General features: G+C 35.9%; 2 protein-coding genes and 1 long non-coding RNA gene across 3 annotated transcripts; 1 reads left to right on the forward strand and 2 right to left on the reverse strand.

The window, feature by feature from the left end:
• Nucleotides 1-5,903: 5,903 nt before the first annotated feature.
• On the reverse strand, nucleotides 5,904-6,442 carry LOC121214861 (auxin-induced protein 15A). The gene has a single exon (XM_041089267.1). It carries the CDS (start codon nucleotides 6,327-6,329, stop codon nucleotides 6,090-6,092), a length of 240 nt encoding a protein of 79 aa, XP_040945201.1. The 5' UTR covers nucleotides 6,330-6,442; the 3' UTR covers nucleotides 5,904-6,089.
• Nucleotides 6,443-10,758: 4,316 nt separating this feature from the next.
• On the forward strand, nucleotides 10,759-11,615 carry LOC121214862 (uncharacterized). The gene is made up of 2 exons (XR_005910593.1): nucleotides 10,759-11,072; nucleotides 11,363-11,615. It is a non-coding gene; the product is annotated as an uncharacterized lncRNA (long non-coding RNA).
• A 4,533-nt stretch (nucleotides 11,616-16,148) lies between these two features.
• LOC107908759 (30S ribosomal protein S31, mitochondrial) lies at nucleotides 16,149-16,631 on the reverse strand. Its single transcript, XM_016836024.2, has one exon. It carries the CDS (start codon nucleotides 16,532-16,534, stop codon nucleotides 16,262-16,264), a length of 273 nt encoding a protein of 90 aa, XP_016691513.2. The 5' UTR covers nucleotides 16,535-16,631; the 3' UTR covers nucleotides 16,149-16,261.
• Between the last annotated feature and the right edge of the window lie 7,706 nt (nucleotides 16,632-24,337).

Below are 24,337 nucleotides of genomic sequence, written 5' to 3' on the forward strand. Positions count from 1 at the left end.
AAGTTTGTAGTGTTTTACATTATGTTATTTTTTATATGTTATGTAATTTATAACACATAAAAATTAATCTATAGCAATATATAATAATATAATGTAAACATTAAAAGATATTAACATAATTATATATTATATTTTTTTGGTAGAAAATGACAACATTAGCGATTACATTAGATAAAAACATAATCAAGAGTAAATATACATGTTGCGATCTCTTCCCAACAAGTTCATGACCAAAGCTGGTGGGAATCTAAATAAACATATCAAAAAGCCACCTGTATAAGTACATTTAGTCATGTGATCAACAACACCAGCTCAATCCATGAACACCTATAAGCTCATACACTATCAAAATATTTAGAAATTCCCATGACTATTTTTAGTAATGAAAAGGAAAAATTTTCTATTAATTTTGAAGAGATCTTATTTTTTATAAAAGTTTTTATTTATCTTTGTAATTTCAAGTTTAAAATTGTATTATTTTAAGTTAATAAATATGCATTTTCCTCTCGCATTGATTTTTTTTTTGTCAATAAAAATTATATTTAAGGACTAAAAATCTTACTGTTGTCTGCTTGTTGACAAACGGTGTCCTACAATTGGAAAGGACTAAAAAAATGAGAGTCAAATATGGATATGTAGTTGCAGAAATAATATACCGGCATGATCGAGAGCTCGAGGTTGCAGACATTAGCTCTGGATTTGTTGAATGTCATTTCTTTAGAATGGTTGCTTAAAACGAAATTTTCATAGATAACCGGCGTATGTGGTTCTTTGAGCTTGGCTAGAACATGCAATTTTGGACCATAGGAGATTGTGAAAAGAAATAAAATTTCAAATGAATTATGTGTTTGGAACTGTAATTTTCCATGCTGGTTAATCTAAGTTACATTAATCACCATCTGTAATTTTCCACTTAGGGAGACTTATTATTTGCTCCTCAAGGCAAAAAAGGATGGGAAAAAAGTGTTTACATAGTATTAATGATGTTTGCTTTACAAAAATGTATTGACTGATTTGTGTTAAATCTATCACAAGTCAGTTCAATCGAGAGGTAACATCGAGAAAGCTGTCTTCATTGCAAGGAATTGTGAGACCACCAGTAGGATGACTATATCCAAACTCTTCTTCTGACTTGCCTAGAAAATCTTGAAATAAAGGCTGGTTCAAGAACGACACCGGTATCACGAACCTCTTCTGGTTTTCTCCGACATAAACCGCAAAGTAGCCCTTGGGAACTTTCTTACAGCTAACGATACGAGGCAAGCGGATAGCCATTGTTGTTTTCCGATAGATGTATGCTTTGAAAAAGGAAGAAGAGGGAAGATTTCAGATAACTTGGGGAAGCAAGCTTGAGAATGTTGAAGGTAGGTGTTGGCAATGAACTTAATCTTACTTGTATATATAGATGTAAGGGGCAGAGAGGAAATCATGTTCATCTACTATTAAGTGGGGGATATGGAATGAGTGGTGAAGGTGCAATTGATGGGGTCTGATCCGTAATGAGAAAGACATGGGTTCATGGGGAATCACATGGTGTTGTCTTCCAAAGGATGATAAAGAATTCCATGGCTAAGGCTTGAAAGAATAACCGACTAAGGACAGACTGCTTTGCCGTTTATTTCAGGCTACATTTGAGACATATAATCTGTCAGACAATGACAGGAAACATATAACATGGGTGACCTTGACCTCTCCTATTACACTCATGTCTTCCTTTGGTGAGTAACTTGTAAGACAAGCCCTTCTGAAGAGCGCCTTAAGTGTGTGGACATGCTACAACTAGTCCTCATCGGAACCCCAATTGGTTGCATTTTATTCTGGTTGTTGTCTATGCCATGCTACAATCAAATTGTTCCATTACAATATTAAGCCTTGACAGCTAACCAAAATTTTATGGTATGTTGTGCTATATATAGATATGAATAACCATACAGATGAATCTGTTTTTAATCCACATTACTGATATTGTTGAGTTCTCTGCATATATAAGTTCAAGTCACTTTGTCTATATAGTTAAAAATTGATTTCTGGCTTTTGAAGAACAGTGAGACATAGGTATTAATTCTTTGTCAAATCTGCATTAAGAAAATTACTTTGAAATTTATGAAAGAAAATTGATCATTTAATAACCTTACTAATATGCAAAAAAGAATACTTGTAGTCTATGTTACCAGGACTTGAGCTTGAGTATTTACGGGTGTTCTCGAATTTTTCTAAGTTTTTTTTCCCTTATATTTGGAGGATCATATACTTTATATTCGTGTTTGAATTTGTGCCAGACACTTGTATTTTGAAGAAAATGAAGAGTCCAACTACAAATGATTTTATCTTGATTTTAGAGGCAAGCTTGAGACATGTAATGTGTTATACAATGACCAGAAGGAAGCAAATATGGACTACCTTGACATTCTATGTAGACTCGACTAAGAAAATAAATATAAAAAACAGCAAGATTTTATCTTTCTTTGCTGTTGAAACACAACTAAAAATTGGGGATAAGACACTTTTCTTCAAGGTCAAAATCTTTTATATATTTGGAGGATCATACTCTCATACTTACAGCCAAATATGTGTTGGATATAGGTGTTAGAAGTTAGAATAGATGCTTTAAGAAAAATGAAGAGTCTATATAACTTAGCATGTTGGTTGAAGTAAATTTTGAACAATGTAGATCATTTACAGTAAAAATAGAGATGAAACTGACAATAACAGGGGAAACTCTGAAAAGAAATAAAATTTGAAATGGACAATGTGTTTCGAACTGCCATCTTTTGTACTGATTGATAGAAGTTACACTAACAACCATCTCTAACTTTCCACTTAGGGAGACTTGTATTTGCTCCCCAAGGCAGAAAAGGATGGGAAAAAGGTGTTTACATAGTGTTAGTTTTGTTTGCTTTACAAAAATGTATGGGTTGATTTGTGTTAAATCTCTCACAAATCAGTTCAACCGAGAGGTGACAACGAGAAAGATATCTTCGTTGCAGGGAATTGTGATACCGCTGGTAGGATGACTATATCCGAACTCTTGTTCTGACATGCCAAGCAAATCTTGAAATAAAGGCTGGTTCAAGAGTGACACTGGTATCACGAACCTCTTCTGGTTTTCTCCAACGTAAACTGCAAAGTATCCCTTGGGAACTTTCTTAGAGCTAATGATACGAGGCATGCGGATAGCCATTGTTATTTTTGATAGATGAATGCTTCTAAAAAGGAAGAAGAGGAAGATCTCAGAGAACTGTAGTACTTTGAGAATGCGAAGATAGGTGTTGTCAATGAACATATTCTTCTTTGTATATATAGATGAAAGGGGTAGACAGAAAAATCATGTTCCTGTGTTGAGTGGGGATGTTCAATGAGTGGTGAAGGGGAAATTTCTGGGGTCTGATAACTAATAAGAACGACATGGCTTCACTAGGGGAGGATCACATGGTGCTGTCCTGTAACTCATTATCAAGAATTCCACGGGAAAGGCTTTGAAAAATTAGTTTGCCTATCCCTTGAGGTAATAGAAACCGACCAAGGACTGGTCGAATGAAAGATCTGGGCCGGTAAAATTCTTCTTTCCAATAGGAGAGTTATACCACTTCACCATTTATGCCAGTGCCTACTTTAGAGACATATAATCTATCAGAAAATGACAGGAAACATGTAACATGGGTGACCTTGACCAAGCATGTTGATTTTAATAAGGTATGGATCTTGTAAGACAAACACTTGTGAAGAGCACCTTAAGTGTGTCCTACAGGTTGCAAGTAGTTCTCATCAGAACCCAACTAGTTGCATTTTATCCTTGTTGTTGACTAGCCGTGCTGCAATCAAATAGTTCTATGGAGTTGAAGACAATATTCAGCTTGACAGCTCACTAAATTTCTGGTATGTGCTGCTATATATGGATGACCTTGCAGATGAACCTGTTTTTAGTCCACTTATTTGATGGCATGTTTTTTAAGTGTTCTCTGCATATTTTGACGATTCATTATTATATATAAAGACTAATTCCTACTTGAGAAAAGAACGAAGCTTTAACTCTTTGGCTAAAAGATTGCAATAAGGGGATATAAGACTATTCATTATTATAGTCTATGTTACTCGGGGTAGTGCTTGAATGTTGAATACATTTTCTATGTTTTTTCATATATTTGGAGAATCATGCTATTTTGGACTCATGTTTGAATATGTGTTGGATGCATGTATTCTAATGAAAATGAAGAGTCCGAATAACTTAGAACAAGGTAGATCATTTACAGTTAATTTAAAGATAGGAAATTCTGGAAGTAAATAAAATTCCATTTTATTGATGCGTTTTGAATTGTCATTTTCCATACTGATTGATAGAAGTTACAGTAAGCACCACCTCTATTTTTTCACTTAGGGAGACTTGCATCTGCTCCCCAAGGCAAAAAGGATGGAGGAAAAAATGCTTACGTGGTGTTAGTGATTTTTGCTTTACAAAATTGTATAGGCTGATTTGTGTTGATTCTCTCACAATCAATTCAAACGAGAGGTAACATCGAGAAAAATGTCTTCGTTGCAGGGAATTGTGAGACCGCCTGTAGGATGACTATATCCATACTCTTCTTGTGAAATGCCAAGCAAATCTTGGAATAAAGGCTGGCTCAAGAACGACACTGGTATCACGAACCTCTTCTGGTTTTCTCCAACATAAACTGCAAAGTAGCCCTTGGGAACTTTCTTAGAACCAACGATACGAGGCAAGCGGATAGCCATGGTTGTTTTCCAATAGAGGTATGCTTCAAAAGGGTAGAAGAAGATCTCCGAGAACTGTAGTACTTTGAGGATGTGAAGATATGTGCTGCATATGAACATAATCATACTTGTATATATAGATGTAATGGGGCCAAAGGGAATGAGTGGTGAAGGGACATATTGCTGGGGTCTGATCAGTAATGAGAAGGACATAGGGTCATGGTGAATGTTGTCTTCCAAAGGATTATCAAGAATTCACTGGTAAATCACATGGTCTGATCAGTCATGTGTTAACTTCAATGAGTAACTTGTAAGACAAACGCTTGTGAAGAACACCTGAAGTGTGTCTTACAGGCTGCAACTAGTCCTCGTCAGAACCCAACTTCTTGCATTTTATCCGTCTTGTTGTCTATGCTGTGCTGCAATCAAATTGTACCATGGGGGAGAAAGACAATATTAAGCCTGACAGATGAATATGTTTTTAATCCACATTACTGATGGCATGTTTGTGGAGTTCTCTGCATATATTGACCATTTATTAGTAACAGTAAGCTTAACACTTTAGCTAAATGATTGGGATAAGGGGAGATAAGACGACTGGTCAAAAGGGAATTTGAATAGAAGAAGTGATGATGATGGTGGCCTTACATTCCACTTGCTGACATCTATATATTAAGTAGTCATTGTTTGCAAAAAGGAGAATAAAAGTGGGTGGTGAATTTTACTTTGAATTTCCTTTACAGGAACAATGGAGACAAAAGTATACAGAAATTTACATTATGTTAGATTATATATGTACGATTATACTCATATTGGACAGTGGGAAGCACCCTTACTACTCGTATATGTAGAGAAAAATGATAAATGCTAGTCATTTACAGTTAGCTTGTAATATGAAGTAATTTTTGAAAAAATATGGATCATTTACAGTTTAAAGATGAAATTAACAATAACAGGGGTACCAAAGGAAATTCTCTAAAGAAATAAATTTTCAATTGAATGATGTGTTTTAACTGTCATCTTTAAAATGCTTCTTCAAAGTAGAACAGTTGTACTCTACTGCTTCTCCATTTAACTTGGCTTGTAGTATGAAGTAATTTCGAATAAGGTAGATCATTTAAAGTATATTAAAGACGGAATTAACGTAAAACAAGTAAAAATTTCAGAAAGGAAATAAAATGACAACTGAATGATGCGTTCGGAACTGTAATTACTGAATTGATAGGAGTGTTACAGTAATCACCATCTTTAGTTTTCCACTTGGGGTGACTTATATATCAGCTCCCCAAGACAATGGATGGAGAAAAAAGTGTTTACATGTATTAGTGATCTTTGCTTTACAAAATTGTATTGACTGGTTTGTGTTAATCATCTCACGATCAATACATGCGAGAGGTAACTTCGAGAAAGGTGTCTTCGTTGCATGGAATTGTGAGACCCCCGGTAGGATGACTATATCCAAACTCTTCTTCTGACTTCCCTAGCAAATCTTGAAATGAAGGATGGTTCAAGAATGATACCGGTATCACGAACCTCTTCTGGCTTTCTCCAACATAAACTGCAAAGTATCCCTTGGGAACCTTCTTAGAACTAACCATACGAGGCAGGCGGATAGCCATTGTTGTTTTTGGTGGATGTATGCTTCAAAAGGGAAGAAAAGGAAGATATCAGATAACTTGGAAAGCAAGCTTGAGAATGTTGAAGGGAGGTGTTGCCAATGAACTTACTCTTACTTGTATATATAGATGTGTAGGGCAGAGAGGAAATGATGTTCATCTATTATTAAGTGGGGGATGTGGAATGAGTGGTGAAGGTGCAATTGCTGGGGTCTGATCAGTAAAGAGAAAGACATGGGTTTACGGGGAATCACATGGTGTTGTCTTCCAAAGCATTGTCAAGAATTCCATGGCTAAGACTTGAAAGAATAGTTTTCCTACCTTGCCGGGAAAATGAACCGACTAAGGACCTACTCAGATATGGAAGATTTGGATTCATAAAAGCTTCTTCCTAGTAGAAGATTTTTATTACTTCACCATTGACATTAGAGCCAACCTTTAGAGACATACAATCTGTCATGCAATGATAGGGAACAAGTAACATGGGTGACCTTGACCTCCTATTTCGTACAGACTTCACATAAAACTTGCAAGACAATCCATTGTGAAGAGCGCCTAAAGTGTGTCCTACAGGCTACAACAACTCCTCATCTGAACCCAACTTGTTGCATTTTATCCAGGTCTGTTGTCTATGCCGTGCTGCAATCATATAGTTCTACAGGGGTGAAGACAATATTCAGCTTGACAGCTCACGAAATTTCTGGTATGTGCTGCTATATATATATATATATATATGGATACCATTACAAATAAGTCTGTTTTTAGTCCACATTTCTGGTCGTATGTTTGTTCTGTTCTCTGCACAATTTTTACTATTCATTATTATATTGGGGAGATAAGATGTGAGGTCAAAGTCTGAAAGCTATCCAAACTAGAAGAAAGTTCAATTAAGGCTTCTTCTGCACATGGGACTGTGAGACTACCCCTTGGATGATTCAAAGCCAAACTCCTCTTCAGTCTACTTTATCAGTTCTTGAAATGAAGGGTGCTTTAAGAATGAAACAGGAATTATAAACCAGCCTCTTTTGGGATTCACCTACACAAACAACAAGATGGCCTTTGGTTATTTATGCAGCTGCTGTCACCTTTTGGATAGTAATATGCTTAGTGTGAACATATTTGATGTTACCTTTTGGATAAAAAATCTGCCATTTGATGTTACATTCAGTCATTTGTATACTTGTCTCCATATACATGATTGGAGTTTAGACTACTAGAAAATTTTCTTGAATTTGAGCAATATCGATTAACCATATTTCATAGAACCAAGTAAGTAAAAAGAATGATGTGGGAAAGACGTCCATATTAGGCAAGTTTACTTTCTGATAAAACTAATCAGCATGTATTATGAACTTATCTCTCTTTTACTTTTCTCTTTTTTCCTTTAAAATCTTTTGTCCTTAGGTTCGTTTTATTAATCACTTAGTCCCCTGCCTCAAATCTTTATATATCTTAATTCTTGGGCAAATCTACATTAAGAAAATTACTTTGAAAATTATAACACGAAATTGATTGTTTAATAAGCTACTACCATGCAAAAGAAAACTTGTGATCTATCTTAACTAGACTTTGTACTCATGTTTGAATATGTGTTGGACACATGAAATTGAACGAAAATGAAGGGTCCAACTCCAAATAACTTAGCATGTACTCACGTTTGAAAGTAATTTTAGAACAAAGTAGATCATTTACAGTTTATATTAAAGATGAATTAACGCGAACAAGTAAAAAATTCAGAAAGGAAATAAAATGACAATTGAATGATGTTTTTTGAACTATCATTACTGATGGATAGGAGTGTTACACTAATCACCATCTCTAGTTCTCCACTTGGGGAGACTTATATCAGCTCTCCAAGGCCAAAAGGATGGAGAAAAAAATGTTTACATGTATTAGTGATATTTGTTTTACAAAATTGTATTGCCTGATTTGTGTTAATCATCTCACAATTATTACAAGCGGGAGGTAACTTCGAGAAAGGTGTCTTCATTGCTGGGAATCGTGAGACCGCCAGTAGGATGACTATATCCGAACTCTTCTTGTGACATGCCTAGCAAATCTTGAAATGAAGGCTGGTTTAAGAACGACACCGGTATCACGAACCTCTTCTGGTTTTCTCCAACATATACTGCAAAGTAGCCCTTGGGAACCTTCTTAGAGTTAACGATACGAGGCAGGCGGAAAGCCATTGTTGTTTTTGATAGATGTATCCTTCAAAAGGGAAGAGGAGGAAGATCTCAGAGAACTTGGAAATCTAAGGTAAAGAAGTTTAGTACTTGAGAATGTGAAAGTAGGTGTTGCCAATGAACTTAATCTTACTTGTATATATAGATGCAAGGGGCCAAAGGAAATGTTTCTCTATTAAGTGGAGGATGAGGAATGAGTGGTGAAGGGACAATTGCTGGGGTCTGATCATTAATGAGATAGACATGGATTAGTGGGGCATCACATGGTGTTGTTTTCCAAAGCATTATAAAGAATTCCATGGCAAAGACTTGAAAGAATAATTTGCCTACCCTTTCCGGCAGAACAAACCGACCAAGGTCCCACTTGAATATGGAAGCTGAATTCACTCAAAAAATGTGTCCTACATGCTACAACTAGTCCCCAGGCTGTTGGGTATGCTGTGCAGCAATCAAATAGTTCCACGGGGGAGAAAGACAATACTAAACCTGACAGCTGACGAAATTTCCGGTATGTGTTGCTATATATGGATAACCTTAGAGATTAACCTGTTTCCGTTCCACATTTTTCTTGGCATGTAAATTCATGTTGTTTGCATATATTGACTATTCATTATTATGTATAATGTGTTGAAGGACAGATTTGATAGCATAAGCCATTAAGCTCAAGTCACTTTGTTTGTTTTGTTTTTGTCGAAACCACTTTTTTTGAAAATAAAAAATTTTAGGTTGTCGACTTTTAAAAAAAATGAAAATTGAGAGTCGCCACCAATCTTTATTAAGATGTGATTGAATCACCTAAAACGACTTTGGTCTACGAGTTTTTTAGAAAAACGTGTTCGGGAGTCAGTTACATTCGAGGAAGGATTAGCACCTTCGTAACACCCAAAAATTGGTACCAAATTGATTAATCAATGTCTTGAAGTCGAGAGTAAAAATGCGATCCTTAATTAAATAAAATTATTTATTATAACTTCTCATTTTGAAATAAGAAAAATATCACACCCAATACGTTAGGACACAACATTTTACTTTTTTCACAATGAGTTAGTCAAAAACTCGTATAATAAAATTTAAGAAAATATCTAATTGTTTAAAATTTATGAAGAAATCACGGCCCAATACGTTAGGGCACAATTTCTTAAAATCCAAACATTTAATATTTCATTTATTTTTTAAGAAAAATCTTTATCTCGAGAAATCAGCGTGTCACATCCAATACGTTAGGACACAACATATTGAATTCTCGATGATAAGTTTTATTTTGTTTAGTTTAAAGAGCAATCCTCGATTGTTAGATTTTACAAAAAAATCGGAACCCAATAGTTAGGGCTCAATTTTCTTGAAAAAATCCTAAATACGAGTATTATCTTTATTTTGAAAAATTCCATTTTTAAATTCGAATAAAAAATGCCGTAATGTTATGTTGAATGTATGAATAGATGCCCCTTAAACAAATATCAATAATAAATACAAAAATTACATAGAAATAATATGAATAAATAAATAAAGATAATGACATGCAAAATATCAAATAAATGGGCAAGATAATAATAAAAAATATGCAAACATAAATTGATAAACAAATGATTGAAATAAACAAAAAAAGATGTATACATGTACACATAAAAATATATAGGTTTGAAATAATTAAATAATATCTACATTATCAAAACTAATTAAATAAATAAAATATGTGTATATATAAATATGCTAAAAATATTAGTTTTTTAAAAAATGATATAAATACGTACATAAAAATAACTATACATATATATATAGATAAAATAATAATAATTACATATAAAAATAAAAAATAATTACATTATCAAAATTAACTAATTTTAAGAAAAATATAAAAAAAAAACTAAATTGAACCGCAAGTAAAAACATCTGAGGTAAATCCGAAAATAAATAAAGTCTGGAGGACTAAATTGAACCCGCGAATTACATAAAGGGGCTGGAAGAGAAATTTTCTCTTCTCCTCTAAAACGGCGTCGTTCAAAAGGGTTAAATTGAAAGTTAAAATAAATTAAAGGGCGAATTTAAAAGATAAAAAAAACTAATTGTAAGTATATTAAAAGGCGGAGGGGCCAAAAGCATAATTTGCCCCTCCGCATGAAAAACACGCGGATCCTATGTCCGGGTTGGGTCGACGCTCGGATCCCCCTCCTTCAAACGGTGCCGTTTTCAATTGGCTATTTAAGCCAAAATTATTAAAAAATTTCATTTCTCATTCCTTCAAAAAAAAAAAAAAAAGAAAATCCTTCAAAAAAAAGCTCTCAACCTCTCCCCTCTCCTCCGGGCACCGGACTCTAGTCCGGTCATCGGCCACCGCGCCGGCTGCCGATCTCTGGCGACGCCGCCGCCGTATGCGGTGGCCAGAAAAGGGGAAAATCCCCTACTCGGCCTTTCAGACCCCCTTATGCTCAAATCTGGGTTCAAATCCTTCAAAATATCAACAAAAAGCCTCGAAGAATCATGAAACCTTTTGGTTTCTGGCCACCGATCCTCGGGGGTGGCTCCCTCGGCCGTTTCACTGAGATCTGGGCACCTTCAAAAGGTTACCTCTTTCCTTTTTATTTGTTTTTATTCATATAAAAGTAAATAAAACAATATATAAAAAAAAACTGTAGATACCAACCTTTGAATCGATTGTATTGGTCTTGGTATTGAGTTTGCTGTTTTCGGTTGTGGAAATAGTTGTTTTTTATTGCTTTCGAATTCGGGATCCCCTTACAGTGTTCGATGGCCCTTTTTTTATAGCCGATAATATCAAAAAATAAAGAAACAAATCATATTCCATATCTTCTTGATCTGTAATCTTTGATTCTTATTTCATTTTGTGTGCAGATGAATATGCGGGTGGAGATTCGGCCTGCGTGGAAGATTGGAGTTGCGGCGGCCGAAGCTTAGAAACCCTAGGGTTTTTCATCTGTTTTGGGCCATTGTAATTTGGGGCACTGCTTTGTTTTGGTTTGGGCCTTGTGGCCTGTTTGTAATCGGACTCTATGGACTGTTTTCATTTATTTGTTTATCTGGTACGGGCCGAGTACAAATTGGGTATTACAGTTTTTTTTTTGTATCGATGAGCTTTTTCATAGTATAAGATTGGTATTGTTTCACCATTGATGTTAGAGGCAAGCTTGAGACATGTAATCTGTTATACCATGACCAGAAACATATACATTTGGGCTACCTTGACCTTCTATGTTGACTTGACTAAGAAAATGAAAATAAACCAAGGGGCATGAATATATCTTTTTTGGCGCTGTTTTTCAAGGTCAAAATCTTAGCTATAACATATATGAAGGTATATTTGTTACGTGCATATATTTACTTATTATTGATTATTAAAGTCTCATTCTCACCCCCTTTTTCATCTTACCTATGTAGCTGACAAATTGGGGGTAAAGGGTAAGGTATCAGATCAAAAGGAAATTTGCTGTAAATTGTTATGTTAGTACAGGTACTCTGAAACCCATAATTCTCATGTCACTGAAAAAATCGTAATGGTAGGATATGCAGCTCTAAAGCTTCTCAATAGCTAAGGCATGAAAATATGTATTAGACAGTAGGAAACACCCTCTCAACTAGTATATATAGAGAAAATATGTCACATGGACTTGCCTACCAGAAAGTGAACAAAGCTGGTCTGAACTTTCCCTGTTACTTTATACTATCTTGAGATTTAATATCACCACTTCACAACGCAAATCAGTGGCTGTCCCACCCTGAACTGATATTTGTTTGCAGGAGCTGTCCGTAATGCAATATGCCAGTTATCGATGGTTAAATTGTAGGGGCAACTCTGTGGACTAGTCTAACATTATCAAAAGTTCCACTGTCAAATTTCCTGTTTATCTTCATTACCTCCAGACACCAAAACAAGCAAGTTGATCAGTTCATGTGATGCTGTTGCTTGACATATCCTAGAGGAGAGTGATGGTAAAAATCGGGGACTAATCTGACAATACAGTATATTTAATGGGTACATTAAGCTAAATAATATGCTATATTTTCCTTAGAATGATCAAATCCACCACAAGTTGTCAAAGATAAAAGAAAATATAACATTTCATTGTATCAGCCAACTTAGAAACTTTTATAGGTAAAGGCATACCATTTAGTCAAATGACTTGGTCCCATACCTCAGATCTTTATCTATCTTAATCCATTGTCAAAGCTGCTGAAGGAATTTTTTTACGTGAATTATGAAACTATATACATGTAGTTTATATTATGCATATTTGAGGGTGAATATTGGAGGATTATACTCTTGTACTTACATGTGAATATGTGTTGGATATAGGTGTTAGAACAGATATTTTAAGAAAAATGAAGTGTTTATATAACTTGGCTGGTATGTTGAAGTAATTTGTGAACAATGTAAATCATTTACAGTTAAATTATATATGAAACCAACAATAACAATGGGACCATAGGAAATTATAAGAAGAAATAAAATTTCAATTGAATGATGTGTTCCAAACTGTTACAGAAGCCACCATCTCTAATACTCCACTCAGGGAGACTTATCATCTGCTCCCCGAGGCAAAAAGGATGGGAAAAAAGTGTAAATGGTGTTAGTGATGTTTTCTTTACAGAAATGTATGAGCTGATTTGTCTTAATTCAAGCGAGAGGTAACATCGAGAAAGATGTCTTCGTTGCAGGGAATTGTGAGACCGCCAGTAGGATGACTATATCCGAACTCTTCTTGTGACATGCCTAGCAAATCTTGAAACAAAGGCTGGTTCAAGAACGATACCGGTATCACGAACCTCTTCTGGTTTTCTCCAACATAAACCGCAAAGTAGCCCTTGGGAACTTTCTTAGAGCTAATGATACGAGGTAGGTGGATAGCCATTGTTGTTTTTGATAGATGTATGCTTCTCAAAGGGAAGAAAAGGATGAACTCAGATAACTAGGAAAGCACGCTTGAGAATGTTGAAGGTAGGAGTTGGCAATGACCTTAATCCTACTTGTATATAAAGATGTATAGGGTAGAGAGGAAATCATGTTCATCTATTATTAAGTGGGGAATGTGCAATGAGTGGTGAAGGTGCAATAGCTGGGGTCTGATCAGTAATGTGATAGACATGGGCTAATGGGGACTCACATGGTGTTGTCTTCCAAAGTATTATCAAGAATCCATGTCAAATACTTGAAAGAATGGTTTTCCTACCTTGCCGGCAAAATGAACCGACTAAGGACCTACTCAGATATGGAAGATTTGGATCCATTAATAGCTTCTTCCTAGTAGAAGATTTTTATTAGTTCACTAATGAAAATAGAGGCAACCTTTAGAGACATATAATCTGTCATGCAATGATAGGGAACAAATAACATGGATGACTATGACCTCCTATTTCATACAGACTTCACATAAAACTTAAAAGACAAACCCTTGTGAAGAGCGCCTGAAGTGTGTCCTACAGGCTACAAAAACTCCTCATCTGAACCCAACTTGTTGCATTTTATCCAGGTTTGTTGTCTATGCCGTGCTGCAATCAAATAGTTCCATAGGGGTGAAGACAATTACTCCACATTTCTGGTGGCATGTTTGTTGAGTTCTTAGCATATTTTGACTATTCGTTATTATATTGGGGAGAACAGATGTCAGGTCAAAGTCAGAAAGCTATTCAAACTACAAGAAAGTTCAATGAAGGTTTCTTCTGCACATGAGACTGAGACTACCCCTTGGATGATCAAAGCCAAACTCCTCTTCCAGCCTGATTTATCAATTCTTAAAATGAAGGGTGCTTCAAGAATGAAATTGGATGGCCTTTGGTTATTTATGAAGCTGCTGTCACCTTTTGGATAATCTGCTTTGTGTGAACAAGTGCAGGTACTCACAAACACGCAAGTCTTATGAACTGAGAAAAGTTGCAAGGGCAGAATATGTTATCTCTAAGGCTTCTTAATAGCTAATTCAAAAAATATATATATGAAAGAGTTGGTAGCCCTCTTATTCTTATCTCAAAATGGTCAAAAATCTATTTGATGTGACATTCAGTCATTTGTATATTTGTTTCCATATACATGACTGGAGTTTAGAGTATTTAAAATTTCTTGCATTTGACCAATGTTGATTAACCCATTTATATATAAAACCAAATAAGTAACAAGAATGAAGTTTACTTTCTGATAATACTAATCAATATGTATCATGAACTTATATCTCTTTTACTTTTCTCTTTTTTCTTTAAAATGTTTTGTCATTAGCTTTGTTATATTAACCTCTTAGTCCCTTGCCTCACGTCTTTACATATCTTAATTCTTTATCAAATCCGCATTAAGAAAATTACTTTGAAATGTGTAACACGAAATTCATCGTCTAATAAGCTACTACCATGCAAAAGAATACTTGTAGTCTATCTTACCCGAACTTTGTGCTCTTGTTTGAATTTGTGTTGGACACATGAAATCGAAAGAAAATGAGGGGTCTGACTCCAAATAACTTTAACTTAGCATGCACTCATGATTGAAAGTAATTTTAGAACAAGGTAGATCATTTATGGTTTAAATTAAAGATGGAATCAATGCGACCAAGTTAAAAATTCAGAAAGGAAATGAAATGACAACTGAATGATGTGTTTGGAACTGTCATTACTGATTGTTGGAGTGTTACAGTAATCACCATCTCTAGTTTTCCACTTTGGGAGACTTATATCAGCTCTCCAAGGCAAAAAAGATGGACAAAAAAATGTTTACATGTATTAGTGATGTTTACTTTACAAAATTGAATTGGCTGATTTGTGTTAATAATCTCACAATTAATACAAGCGAAAGGTAACTTTGAGAAAGGTGTCTTCGTTGCAGGGAATTGTGAGACCGCCAGTAGGATGACTATATCCGACGTTACGTGAAACTGGATTTCATGATGCGCTAATGCAGTTTTTAAAGTGTTTTTTACTTGAAATTCTACAGAGATTAAAGGAGAACCTTGAGCTCTGGGGCAGATGCTTGTTCCTTAGCTCACACTTCCAATGTTAATGTAACTTTGGAAAACACAGGGTTTGCAAATGTTGATTTTTAGCAAAAGTTTAAATGATCTCTCCTCTCTTATTCTAAATCAGATTTAACTATGAAACTTAAAAAAAAATATATATCCAGTATAGCTATGAAATATGACATAGCTTCCAAAAATTTGGATACGAGATGTATCTTCAAAGGTTCGCTGTTTAGGGTCTGCACTAGAATTTCAGTACTCTGGGCAGCACTAGAATTTGAGTTTCACCAGCAACCTCATTTGATGGGTGATCTATCTATGAGGCCTATGGCAATCGGAATTGCCTCTCCTAACCTAAACTTTTTCTGAGGCCATGCTTTATGTTGCAGCAGATGAAAACCAAACCCTTGAATTAAATCAGCGACATGCATTCAAGTAAACATCATTGAATCTGGTTCTTCCTAAAACCATGAAAAATCATCATCTCACTCCTAAATTCCCAATTTTGAAATGAATGGTATCTTATTCAAGACCACTCTAATTCCTAAATCAGACTCACAGTTTCTCAGGGGCTCTGCTTCCTCAACTACTAATAATTGTTGCATATAATAAATAGGGTTTTCTCTAGTTCTTATGCAACAACCATTCAAAACACTTAAACAGTTTCCAGAACTTAAACCAACAAATATAAAAGCAAAGCTAATAATAACAAAAACCCTGAAAAATGTACAAAAATTTTAACTTTATTATTACAGCTATTACAAAAGAGAAAAAAAAAAGCGTAGATTTTGAAAAATAATCAGATGAGCTTGAAGGGGAGAGGCCAAGGGGTGGACCTGGGAACTTCGACCTTGTCTTTGATACGTTCAATCTTCTTCTCCTTCTTGGGCCTGGCGTTCCCGTACGATCCTTTGAATCTCTTCCCTTTCTTCGTCTTCTTGTCACCTCTGCCGCAAACGGTCGGTGCCGGCGGCGACGCCATTACTCCAATAGGCGAAGCCGATGATAGAGGAGGCCACTGCTTCATCAACACTCTCCTTGCTACGGCGCCGCACCACTGAATCATCGCCATTTCCTCTGCTATCTCTCACTAACGGAGGCAGACAATAGAAGCCTAGAAATAGAATCATTTATTTGTTAAGTGGGCTTTATTTTTTCTTTTGATCTGATGTATTTTGGGCTACCTATTAACCAACCCTCTTTCAATTGCTTTCATTTAATCCACTTTTTTTGTTTTATATTAATTTTTATTTTCAAAAAAAAAAACTTTGTTTTCTGATTTTTTAACTAATTTCTTTTCATAAATATTTTTAAAAACGAATAATGTTTTAAGTAAAAATTTAATATTCAAGTACTTATATGTATACTAGTTTTTTTTATTCCTGTAAAGCACGAGATTTTTGTATATAATAATTAAAATTTATTAAATTAGTTCATATGAGTTTTTAATATTTTTAATATTTTAAAAATAATTATTAATTTAAAAGATCAAAATATTAATATCACTTTTAAAAATATTATAATTGATATTAGAATCAATTAAAAATAATAATATTTGATAAATAAAATATCTTTAGATTAAAAATCTTGAGACATGTACCTTGTTAGGACTTATGACCTACAAGTAATGTTACATCAATTCTCTAAAATCGGTTAATCTTTTATTTTTTAACTTTTTAATGTACTATAATACTCATGCGAGAGGGTCCATCATGTATTATTCAGGCAGCAATACCGACCATATATCATTCTAGATATACAAAGAAGCTAACCCAAGTGCACTTGTTAGATATAGTTAGTTTGTTGCAACTGGGTTTATCATCTTATCCGCGATCAGTGTCGAACTCTAGTCATCTTTTATAGGTACTGCTACGGCTCATGAAGTCTGGAGCTAGGCATGTCAGTTGTTCGCAGCAGCGTCTGCTGCTAAGGTGTCTCGCTAAAACACGAGTTACATTCTCTAAATAAAGGACATTTATCAGTAACAAATTATCTGACTAAGATCAAGAAATTGTGTCATCTGCTTGTTGCTTCGGGTAACCATGTGTCGAACGATGAACAAGTTGGTATCGTTCTTGCGGGGCTTTCAATCAATTTTGAGGCCGTTGTCACGGTTGCTTCATTTGTGCAGGAGCTGTTGAAAATGGACCGCCTGGTGGATATCCTCCTTGAATGTGAGAATAAACAACAGAGATTTGTGCTCGAGACTCCGATGCAGGCTAATCTGGTGCATCACTCCTCCGCTTCGTCTTCTCTAGCTTTTCCTTCCGATTCAGTTTCTTTTCAATGGAGTGGTCGTGCCTTCTCCCACGGTCGTGGCTGGAGTTCGAGGGGTCGCTTCCAATGTTAGATTTGCGGGCGTCTTGGTCATCTGGCCCAGCATTGCTACTACCGGTTTGACCAGTATTTTGATGGCATACTGGTGAATGATCACTCTCGGTCTCCTAGGGATTTTTCGGTGGATGAGTCGGCTGCAAATGGGGAGACTGGTTTTCATTCTTCTCGTGATTCTTTTGCTAATAAGGTTTCTTCTAATTGGCTTCACTCTGGCCCGGTTACATCTTTAGGCCCTGTGGCTAATCAGGTCACCTATCTGCCTCAACCCAATGTTTTTGGTTTTGGGTGTTCTATTGTGTTTGGGCCTAGCTCCCAGTCTATTGGTCATATTGTGTGTGTTGGGTCATGTGGTTTTCCGTCTGCTGGGCTTTCACATAGGACTGCCCTAAGTTGTGCTTCGGTTGGGCCCTTGTCTAGATCTGCTTTGGGCAATACTGGTGCAACGTCATTTTCACCTAGGTTTGTGCATTTTCACACTGATTCTAGATCTTCGCATTTCCACGCTAATGGCCCTTTTGTGTTTTTCTCAGTTGGGCCAAATGCTTCTGAATCTGGGTTTAGTTTCGGGTCACCTGTTGCTCACTCTACCAGGCTTATTTTACCTCCTACATTTTCTGCTCTACCGAATGTTTCTTTGCCCCAACAGTTTGTTGAGCCATTTGTTTGGTATTCCGACTTGGGTGTCACTAATCACATGTGTCAAGAGGTCTCGTTGTTAAATAAATCAAGTGAATATTCAGGTAATATTCCTTTACTTATGGGTGATAGTACGAGTGCCCGTATTAAACATTTGGGACATAATACAATTCCTATGTCTTGTAAATTGTTGCATTTAACAAATGTGTTGCACGTGCCTAAGATTCGAAAAAAATTTGCTATAAGTTTCTCAATTTGCTCCGGATAATAATGTATTTTTCAAGTTTCACCCGTTTCATTGTCTTGTAAAGGATGTACAAACACAAGAGATTTTGCTTCGAGGCCACACGCATGACGGATTGTACTTGGTTTTCTCCAGTATTGCTAACTACTGATATAGGGATTGTTTGAGGAGCCGAGATGTGTCTTCATAATACAGAGTTGGGTACTAAGTCTAATTTGTTTGAGTTGTGGCATCGTCGACTTGGACATCTGTCATTAAATGTTGCTAGTTTAGTTTTAAAGACTTTGTTGATACTAATAAATTGCAGCATGTCTATTCTGCTTGTCAACAAGGGAAGTCCCACAAGTTACCGTTTTTTGCTTCCACCACTGTATATCATCTGTTTGATTTAGTTGTTTCAGACTTATGGCGACCTGCTTCTGTTAGTTGTGGGCCTAGTTGGTATTATATTTCTTTTGTTGATGTATATAGCTGGTTTACATGGTTGTTTCTTATTCAAAAGAAGTCTCAAGCTATTGACTGTTTTGTTTGAGAGAAGGTTGCTGATGAGTCTCTTGTTGTTGGTGAGGTACCCGCATGTGATCAGGTTGCCGATATCCTCACCAAACCGTTGTCTTCTTCTCATTTTTGTAGGCTCCAATAGCTGTCTCAATGTTGTAGTAGTTGGGTGAATGTTAAAGATAGTTAGTCTGTTGCAACTGAGTTTGTTATTAGTTAGTAGCAGTTATTTCCTTTTGTATGTGTATAAATTCACTACTCGTGTATTCATTCAATTAAACAATAATTCACAAGATTATTCATAAAGTTAGTGTAGTGAGTTTCTTGCTAGTTTATCTGTCATCTAAGCACTTAAAGCTTTAACCGAGACTTACAATTACAAGAGAAGATAACACTTTTATTAATATATAATATAATTACAATATGATACACACTTCTCTATTGTGAAGACTTGTAAGAATGAAACTCCTACCCCTATTTATAGAGTTTAGTGGTCATTGGATTGTTGATACATGTCAACATCATTGCCATTAATTTTACAAATATCTAATAGTTAGAATCTTCATCTAAAATATTTAATCTTCTAGATAATATCTTAATTCTTTATTTTATATTCTAGAATCTTCGAAAGAAAACATTTGTTAAAAGATAATTTATCTAGAAGTTGCATTGACGTTCAACAAATTTGTTAAACAATGAACTGAAATATATATATATATATATATATATATATGGGCTACTTTCACCTTCTATGTTGGCTCTAAGATTCTCATGACATATATGACACATATATTCCTGTTGATGTGGTCCATTGACATATATCATGAGAGAGCTGTCACATGGGCTTGCCTGTCGGAAAGTAAGTAAAGTTTTATCGAAACTTTCCATGTTGCTTTATATTATTTTGAGGTCTAAGATCGCCACTTCACAAATTAAACCAGTGCTGTCCCACCCTGAACTGATATTTGTTTGGAGGAGCTGTTTGTAATGTGATATGCCGATTATCAACGGTCTAAGAATAGTTTTCCTGCATTGCTGGCAGGTAGGTCCTTAGTCGGTTCATTTTTCCGGCATGACAGATTTTATGTCTCTAAAGGTTGCTTCTAATGTCAATGGTGAAGTAATAAAAATCTTCTACCGTGAAGAAGCTTTCTAAGGATCTAAATCTTCCATATTCGAGTGGGTCCTTCGTCGGTTTGTTCTGCCACAAGGGGTAGGCAAACTAATATTTCAAGTATTCACCATGGAATTCTTGATAATGCTTTTGAAGACAACACCATGTGATTCCCCATGAACCCATGTCTTTCTCATTACTGATCAAACCCCAGCAATTGCACATTCACCACTCATTCCACATCCCCACTTAATAATAGATGAACATCATGTCCTCTCTGCCCTACACATCTATATATACAAGTAAGAGTAAGTTCATTGGCAACAACTCCCTTCAACACTCTCAAGCTTTCTTTCCAAGTTATCTGATATCTTTCTTTTCTTCCCTTTCGAAGCATACATCTATAAAAAACAACAATGGCTATCCGTCTGCCTCGTAATATTGTTAGTTCTAAGAAAGTTCCCAAAGGCTACTTTGCAGTTTATGTTGGAGAAAACCAGAAGAGGTTCGTGATACCGGTTTCATTCTTAAACCATCATTCATTTCAAGATTTGCTAGGCATGTCACAAGAAGAGTTCGGATATAGTCATCCTACCGGCGGTCTGACAATTCCCTGCAACGAAGACACCTTTCTCAAAGTTACCTCTCGCATGTATTGATTGTGAGATGATTAACACAAACCAGCCAATACAATTTTGTAAAGAAAAAATCACTAATACATGTAAACATTTTTTTCTCCATCCTTTTTGCCTTGGGGAGATGATATAAGTCTCCCCAAGTGGAAAACTAAAGATGGTGATTACTGTAACACTCCTATCAATTCAGTAATGACAGATCCAAAGTCCAAACACATCATTCAGTTGTCATTTTATTTCCATTCTGAATTTTTTACTTGTTTTACTTTAATTCCATCTCTACCTTATTCTAAACTTACTTCATACACAATCTAAGTTAAATGGAGAAACAGTAGAGTACAACTGTTCTACTTTGAAGAAGCATTTTAAAAATTGACACATCATTCAATTGAAAATTTATTTCTTTAGATAATTTCCTATGGTACCCTTGTTATTGTTAATTTCATATTTAAACTGTAAATGATCCACATTTTTTCAAAAATTACTTCATTTTAAACTGTAAATGACTAGGATTTATCATTTTTCTCTACATATACGAGTAGCAAGGGTTCTTCCCACTGTCCAATATTGTTGAAGTTGGCTAGCATGCTGCCTAGTTGCACCAGAAACAGCTCGAGTCAGGGAAGTTGCAGCAGAAGATTGAGCTACTGTTTTGTTTTGTTACTTTTGAATTGATATTTTGTAACTTAGTTGAAAATAAAAATAAGTTGTACTCGATGCTTAGGTGCTGATAAGATGAAAAATCAGCTTGTCTATGTGTGCAAATAAGGTTTTGTAAGTTACAATGTAATTAGTGGAGTTAGGTAGTGTTTTAGGTGCTGATTTGTTTATGCTTACCAGCTCATGTCTGGTATTTGTATTGGCTTTAAGCCATTGTTCAATCTTAATGAAAATTCATTCAAGTGTTGTTCATTCAATACTCTCTTTTTTAGCTTTCATTTTTCAGTTCTTAGAAGCTTAATTTTGTCTTGAATTCTGTTTGTTTCTTCTGCAAGTCTCGAGCCTTGTTGCTCAAGTTTCAGCTGATCTTACTTTCATTTTGTTCTTAACACCAACAATTGGTATCTAGAGCTATAATCTCAACACTTAAAACCATGGCTTCATCAGGCTTCTTACTAGCTGCACCACCAGTCTTTAATGGAGAGGGCTATCACATATGGGTGGTCAAAATGAAGACCTATCTGCATGAATTCGATCTATAGGAGGTGGTCAACTCAGATGTTGAACCTGCACCACTTAGAGCCAATCCAACTGTGGCTTAGATCAGGCAACATGCTGATGAAAGGACCAAGAGGCACAAGGCCATGTCCTGCATTCAAAACTGTGTGTCAGATGTGATCTTTACAAGAATCATGGCTTGTGAGACACCAAAGCAGGCCTGGGACAAACTAAAAGAGGAGTTCCAAGGAACTAAGAGAACAAGGTAGCAAACAGCTTTTGAATTTGAAAAGATATTTCGAGAACTTGAAGATAAAAGAGGAAACAATTAAGCAGTATTCAGATAGGATTATGGCTATGGTGAACAACATAAGGCTTCTTGGTGAACAGTTCAATGAAGTAAGAATACTGGAGAAGGTGATTTCTACCTTACCTGAGAGGTATGAAGCAAAAATATCGTCCCTTGAAGACTCAAGGGACCTGACTAGTATGATAGAGCTGATCAATGCTCTTTATGCACAAGAGAAAAGAAGAGCCAACAGGCTCGAGGAGCACCAAGAAAGTGCCTTCTAAGCAAAAATTAAACCTGCCTCGAGCACCTCTGCCTACAAAGGCAAAAGGACTTGGAGAGAAAAGCCTAAGTCAGATGCTATAAGAAGGGATCAACTCTGCAAGCATTGCAAAAGACCGGGTCATTCAGACGCCAATTGCTGGTTTAGACCAGATGTGCAATGCCAACACTGCAAAAGGATGGGTCATGTTGAAAAGGTTTGCAAAAGTAAAGACAGACCAAGGAAAAATCAACCACAATAGCCAAAGGCTGAAGCTCGAGTAGTAGAAGAAGGCAGTGACCATGAAGAGCAAGTTTTTGCAGTTTTATGCTCATCCACCAAAGAAAAGGCCACAAATGGATGGCTCATAGACAGTGGTTGCACCAACCATAGGACACCAGATGCTGCCATCTTCAAGTCAATTGATAGAACTTCAAAACAAAGGTGAAACTAGATAATGACCACTTCATCAAGGCAGAAGGCAAAAGGGATGTGTTGATAAGCACTCCCACAGGTAACAAGCTTGTTTCAAATGTGTTGTTAGTGCCTGAGATTGACAGAAATCTGCTCAGCATAGCTCAGCTGCTGGAGAAAGGCTATTCTATTGTGTTCAAAGGCAATAAGTGTCAAATCAATGATCCAAGTGGATCCAGGCTCATGTCGGTCACCATGGCTGATAAAAGCTTTGTTGTTGACTGGACAAATGACTCAGACTCAGCCTACATAGCCTCATTAGATGAATCCAAGCTTTGGCACCAAAGGCTTGGTCATGCCAACTACAGATCGATAGACCAGCTAACCAAAGAAGATCTGGTTGAGAACTTCATCAATTCAGTTGAAAAGGAGGAAGTTTGTGAAGTATGTTAGCTAGGAAAGCAGGCCAGGCTGCCATTTCTTTCAAACAAGGCTTGGAGAGTTTCAGAAAGGCTGCAGCTTGTGCATACTAATGTGTGTAGCCCCATGAAGACTCAATCACTAAATGGCAGTAGGTATTTCATTCTATTTATTGATGATCACTCGAGATTTTGTTGGATTTATTTTTTGAAGCACAAATCAAAGGTGGCATCAGTGTTCTGGAAGTTCAAGGCTGCTGCAGAAACTGAAACAAGCTGCAAACTCAAGACCCTAAGGTCTGAGAATGGAACTGAGTACACCTCAGCTCAGTTTCAAGCCTTTTGTGATGAAGTAGGCATCAAACACCAGCTCACCATGTAATGGCCCAAATTTAAGATTATCGGAACAGTGGTTTCGGGACCACAAATCTGATGAGGAAAATTTTATTTTTCTTATATTTTTATGGTCTATGATTTCACAAAATGATTTCGTGAAAATTTCGTTCGAAAATTTCGACGTTTGGGCACTCAATTTAGTCAAAAGGACTAAATTGTAAAAGTGAAAAAGTTGAGTTCTACATATTAGAGGTGTCCAATTGTTATGAAACTTTAAATTAAAGGTCCTTATATGGTAATTAGACCATTGGTAACTTGGTAGACAAAAATGGACATGAAATAAGTGAAATAGAAAATTTTTAAGTTAGGGGCAACTTGGTAATCTAGTAATAAAAATAATTAAAAGGGAAAAAGATGGCAAAAATCATCATCTTCTTCATTAGGACGAAATCAGCAAAGGGGGAAGCCATAGTTAGGGTTTTCAAGCTTTCAAGCTCCATAGTAAGTGATCCCAAGCCCCGTTTTTAATGTTC

The sequence above is a fragment of the Gossypium hirsutum genome, chromosome D02 (genome assembly GCF_007990345.1).
Source record: "Gossypium hirsutum isolate 1008001.06 chromosome D02, Gossypium_hirsutum_v2.1, whole genome shotgun sequence".
In the NCBI taxonomy this organism is placed as follows: Eukaryota; Viridiplantae; Streptophyta; class Magnoliopsida; order Malvales; family Malvaceae; genus Gossypium; species Gossypium hirsutum.